Genomic DNA, 6,133 nt, shown 5'->3' with positions numbered 1-6,133 from the left:
CCAGTGTGGTTCAGACTCTAAGGAGTCATAAATAAGCCCCATGGGCCTGATTCTAAGCTCAGTGATTTTATCAATTTAACTATATAGTTTTTTAGTATAGTGTCCATTACCATAATAGCTGAGCACTTCCTTAATGAAGTTACACCACTGGAAAATGCTGACAGTGGAGAAACACCTGGTTCACCTTAATGTGAGATCAGAATCTGGATCTATCTATGCAGCAAAAACAGATGGGAATAGTTACTGTAGTTACTGTCAAAAATGGATAAAGATACCTGCTGAATAAATTTGCATTGAACTGGAATATACCACAATCCTGGAGAGGTCAAGGCAGAAGGAAACACCTCCCTGGTTCAACAGAATTGTGAAAGATACAGCTATTTTAAGGTTATCATTTTCCATAGAATATTAGGGTTGGAAGGGACCTCAGAAGATCATCTAGTCCAACCCCCTCTTCAAAACAGGACCAATTCCCAATTAAATCCCCAAATGGCCCCCTGAAGGACTGAACTCACAACCCTGGGTTTAGAAAGCCAATGCTCAAACCACTGAGCTCTCTCTCCCTACCCCCTGTGGGGAGAACTCACAGTAGTAAGCACTACTAGTCAGTGTTCGCAGAACCAGGTCCTAGGTAAGAACAATGTGTTGACAGCGAATTTCACATTTCCATGCTCTTTCAGGTTTGTCACATTTGCATAAATTGAAAAGAACTGTTTTAGGGTCAATTCACTTTAAGGAAATGTGATATTACCCATCAAGGACTGTTGTAGTGAGACCTAAATCAACTAGGACCAACAAACTACAAACAGGAAATATGGAGTCTAGATAGCAAAGTTAAACATGTGAGATCAAGACGTACAGGTAGTTTACATTACAGAACAAATGAGGCAGAGGTATTGAGGGGAGGAACTAGCAGATGCTAAGGTAAATGGGCACCATTATTTCCCAACATCTGGAAATTGCGTAATCAAACTGGGTCAGAATCTGTTCTCAATTATACTGAGAAAATATAGATTTACATGGTGTAATTAAGAGAAAAATTTGGCCCATTGAATCCTATGTGTTTTTTAAAGACATTACTATAGTTCCTTCTGTTTTAAAGAGACACTGTTAGCTTAAAAGTAACTATTTGAAAATTCTTTACATACTGTTTATAAGTAACACTTAAAAGAACCAATATTTGAGAATAAGATATTTACTTTCTGCAAATGATAGTACTTCCCGCCTAGTTGGTTTCACTATTTTCTCTGACTGCTCATTCCCCCTATTTGTGTGGTCTTTCCTACAGCAGAGGAAGGGGGTGGCAGAGGAGGGGGGAGAACATTAAATTAGGAAATATGGTTGTAAAGCCACAAAAACTGGTTGGTTTAGAATCTGAAATTATTTTTGATGATATTCCTTTAAAAAACTAGAGTGATTTTGACTATCTAGTCCAACTGAGAAATGGTATGTTTCATGTTTACCTAGGCTTTCAAAACCTTGTTCTAAAATTGATCATTTCAAGTAACATTAATACTGAAGGGAAATACAGGTCCCATATAAAAAGTTTCTTCTGGTTTGGAAGACAGTGGGTGAAATCCTGACCCTTTTAAAGTCAATGACAAAACTCTCATTGACTTAATATGCCTGGTATTTCACCTATTACCAGTATTCACCCTTATAAGTACAGGGAATCTCTCTCAAACCAATGGAATATTTCAAAAGAGAAGAAACATTTCAATGTGACCACTGCACCAAGACCAATTGTAGATTCCCATTGCATATTTTAATTTCACTTTAAAATATAATAGGCCAGGGTTACTTCAAACCATAAAAGGTTGAAATAAAGACATTTTGCTTTCAAGACTTCCTGCAAAGTGTGTTAGGTATGGAAGACAATTCAAGCATTTAAGCATTAAAGTAGGTGAGGGGGAAATATTTAGACTACTTTGCAGTCTTTTCTCTGGCCAAAACCTTTGCTATTTTAACCAAGAAAGGCCTGTTGCATCAGGCCTTTAAGTTGATTGCAGCCAACTGTCCCATTTGCAAAGCCAAAAGAGGGTTGGAAAGTAACTAAAATTTCACATACTAAATCATAAAACATTTGTTAGCGTACAGGTTTTTTGTTTTCTCTAAAGAATCTTTAAACACAGCAAGTTAACAGTGCAAATACTAGGTTACTGTGTGAGACTCTTACCTTATTTATCTTCAAAAGTATTTTAAAAAGCTCTCCAGTTTTTAAACAGAATTTAAAAAAAAAAAGAGATACAAATATTTCATGTTGGGAAACAAATCCCACAGCATTCCATACAGATTTCCAAGCAGTCTGATGATTCGCAACAAGTGTCCATTATGCCACAATCCATGTCACATGGGCAGTTACAGTCATCCCCCATTTCATCCCCACAGCAACAACAGCAAGTCTCCGATGTACAGATGCCACAGGAAGCTTGTCCCAGAACAATATTACAGAGGGTGAGAAACTCACAAAACAAGCAAGCCAGGATACAGTGAACACAGCAATCTTCGGAAGTACCAGTTTAGTAGTGCGCCGCATATTAAAAAAAAAAAAAAGAAAGAAAAAAAGGACAAATCAGTATTTCATTTTATGTGCAAATATGTCACATAATAATTACTAGCACTGCTTTAAAATCGGCAAAGCTTCCCCTCCCTTGCAACATGAAGTTCAAATTTTGTGTCCTCCTCTTCAAGGTCACAATACAGCCAGCTTAAATCTTGGATCTCATCTTCTACGTCTCCCTCCATTAGTCAATTATGCTAGCCTCGATGCCAGACTGCATGTCCTTTCTCTACTCTTGATTTCATATTATCCTCTGCATCTCTCTATCATCTCCTCATTCAAATTTGTCTTCAGACTCACTTCTTCCACAACACCCATAAATTACCAGATTATGAAAGAAATATCCAGGTTATCTAAAGTGACTGCTTCCTTTTGGTCCACCTTTGCACCTGTCTTCTAGATTATAAACTCACCATATTTTATATCTGTGCCCGATGTGGTACCAACCATAGAGCTGGCATATGAACATGTTAGTTTCTTGTTGCAGGATCAGTTTGTGTGGCAAAGGTACAACACAATTTCTGTATTGTTTACTTTTACTGTTCATACTATATTGGGAACCTTTGTTACTTGTAATTTATAGTTGTGTGACTAAGGACGGGAGAACTGGTGCTGGGGGAAAGAATGGAATTAAGAACCATACCTCAACCCACATTTCAAGTCAAATCAAACCCACCTATTTTGAGAATTACCTTCATGAGACATAATTCATAAGAGAAACAAAATCTCAAGAGACAAAATAAAAAACAGAACACTGAGACTTTATGAATTGAAAGTTGGTCACAGCTGCCTATAATTTATGCATAAATTATGTGCTTGCTTGTTTTGTTGATATTTATGGAAAAAAGTAGTTATAGCAAAGGAGATGCCATCACAGCATGAAGATCTTGTTTTCTCTGTGATATCAGGCTAATCTCAAAAACAGCCATATCAACATGCCAGATATACATCTACATTTTCAACAATGAAAAAAAAATCTGTTCTGATCCCACATTTTAAATTATTCCTCTGCACAATTCTCTTATTAGTCTTAGATTTAATTAATTTTTAAAGCTAACTGGAAATTAGAACTAAACCTGAACTGAAATACCCTGCTGTCATAGGCACTGGTAAGTCACACATGGTAAATGAGAAAGTGCACTCGAGTAGTACCCCACACATTATCAGTTGGAGAGATGGCACCCAAACAATGAATACATGGAATTAAATCAAATAATTGTCATTGATATTTTGCTCTAATTCTATGATAAAGGATGGGGAAACACACAAAGATTGGAAGAATAGCAAAGCATTGAGCAATGAGAAGAAAATTATAGTATTGAGGCATACATTTATCAGATTTTCATCAAAAACAATGCAAAGGAAACCCAGTTACATACAGTATGTTCTGAAATGCTCAGCAGAACCCCCTCCCCAGATATAGCTGCATATATCATGCACACAAGTTTAATTTTGTGTTCCTCATTCAGCAACAGATATTATTTGGGGAGGAGGATATTTAAATTGTGAGAGACAGGAATACTTAGAACACAAATGAAAATTTTAAAGTTGCAAGACTTTTTCCAGCAAAAGGTCACTATAGGGTAACATCTTTAAAGCTGTGGAATATTTGTTGTAAGGAACGAATGGTTCACTTGGACACAAAACAAATCTGATCAGAGTGGGTAATCAGTTTTGAAAATTAGACAGACTAAAATCTAAATTAGATTAACAATATTTATAACTCAATCGAGAAAATAATAGTCCAAGTGGTTTTTCTACTGGTACACTTGTAAGTTAGTTTGTCCTTTCAAAAACATTTGATGCCAAACTGCTTAGCTACTGATAAACAGTTATTGCAAGGTGATTTTCATGCTAACCTACAAATGTAACCAGAGGCAATAGTGATGACAATATAGTGCTCAAGAATACAGTTACAATTTTAGATGCTTGCTTATAGGCCATGTCACATTTTGAAAGGCTTTATGTAAAAACTTGACCAAAACTATATCTGTGAAGTCCAGATGTGGTAAAATAAATGAGCTTACTAACTTATTTATAGTAGGCAGCGTCCAAACCGATGTACTAACTTTGGACGAAATCTTAAGTCAGTGTACGTACTAAAGATACATCTACACTGTAAGTAAAGGTGTGATTGTAAGCACATCCATGCTATCTTTAATTTAGCCCAACTCAGAAACCTGAGTATCTACCCAGAGTTCCTGGCGGGCTTGTACTGGCGCAGCTAACCCATGCCAAAGCCCATACTGCCAATCACATCTTCATTTGCAGCATAGATATACCCTGAGTGATTGTGATCAAGCAAGACTTATGGGTCTTTACACACATTTAATACCTGAGAAATTAAAATGATAAATGTATATTTTTGAAATTAAAGGCCAATCAGAATTTTTGGTATGAAACAGCAAAGCTGCAGTTCTCATGTTTACAAAATAAATGAATGAGGTGATTTTCATTGAGCCAGCTGACCCAGGAAAGCCAGGAAAGTGTTGACAAGAGGATTATCAGTTGCAGTAGGCAAGAACATTGTCATCTGCATACATAAATATCTTAGGTTAGGTGCAGTACTTAAGCCAAGAAATGAATTTATATAAATAATGAATAGAAGTGGCCCAGAATAAACCCTCAAGATGCAGTAAAGCCAGAGAGCAAGAAAAACAAAACAACTTTCTCAGAAATTCCTTATCATTGTGTGGGAAGGAGAACTGGAAGAGGCAAATGATGATATGCTTCAGCAATTTTTTTTTTAAACCAACAACAATGCTTATGTCTGTTAAAGTGGCTTCTTTATAAGAAAAAAACCCTATACCTATATCAGTGACCTTCCTCCAAAACTCAGCAGATATGTGAAATGAAGTTGGGAAATATTAGCTGAGTGAAGATGACCCAAAGCCACACTGATGGTGATTAATTAGCTTGTTGTCATGGAGATGTTAGATTTGTTCAGGTACAATTTCCTCTCTGATTTTTGATGTAAAGGAACTAGAGGTAGAAGACAACAGTCATAGGAGTCTAAGGAGTGTCCACATTTGAGAAACTGGAGTTATTTTTTACTATTCTCTACCCTCAAGACAGGCAGATAGACAGAGGTTAATAATGAAAGAAAACTGGTGTGTAGAACACAGAATTTGTTAACAAAGCATCAACAAAATCAAAATCTAATGATTTTGAGTAGACTGCAGGACATTTCACAATTGTCACACAGAGAGATAAAGACCAAAATAAAGAAACACATACACTGATCTTCATCACTGCCTCCTTTTCCAGCGATGTGTAAATCAGAGACAGAAGCAGGCAGACACACAAACTCATGATATAGCACTACATTGATATACTGGCTTTTAAAGCAAGAGGCAAAACTCACTAGAGTCTACTTTTCAGTTCTCAGTGTAGTGAAAGACAGTCCGTGGAACCTGCGAAGCTTTCCATTATGTAGATATTTACTGAAGCAGACCAATTGCGTTGGTCTAAATAAAGCTACTTCACTCTTGGCTAATTATCAAAGGCCAAAGCTATCCATGTATGCTCAATTACACAAAGAAATGATGCACTATTAATTTTGGCTGATGGTTC

The 6,133-nt window shown here is 36.5% G+C and overlaps 1 protein-coding gene across 2 annotated transcripts in view; it reads right to left on the bottom strand.

Moving 5' to 3' along the window:
* Positions 1-489: 489 nt before the first annotated feature.
* Positions 490-6,133, bottom strand: part of MDFIC (MyoD family inhibitor domain containing) — a 75,826-nt gene continuing 70,182 nt past the window's right edge. For both annotated transcript variants that reach the window (XM_030549048.1, XM_030549049.1), the window contains one exon: positions 490-2,503. In XM_030549048.1, coding sequence (XP_030404908.1) covers positions 2,256-2,503 — 248 coding nt within the window. In that variant the 3' untranslated portion in view covers positions 490-2,255. The remainder of the gene's footprint in view (positions 2,504-6,133) is intronic.

Source organism: Gopherus evgoodei, chromosome 1 (assembly GCF_007399415.2).
Source record: "Gopherus evgoodei ecotype Sinaloan lineage chromosome 1, rGopEvg1_v1.p, whole genome shotgun sequence".
Classification (NCBI taxonomy): domain Eukaryota; kingdom Metazoa; phylum Chordata; order Testudines; family Testudinidae; genus Gopherus; species Gopherus evgoodei.
The sequence above is the reverse complement of the archived record's forward strand: the minus strand, read 5'-3'. Positions and strand labels throughout refer to the sequence as shown.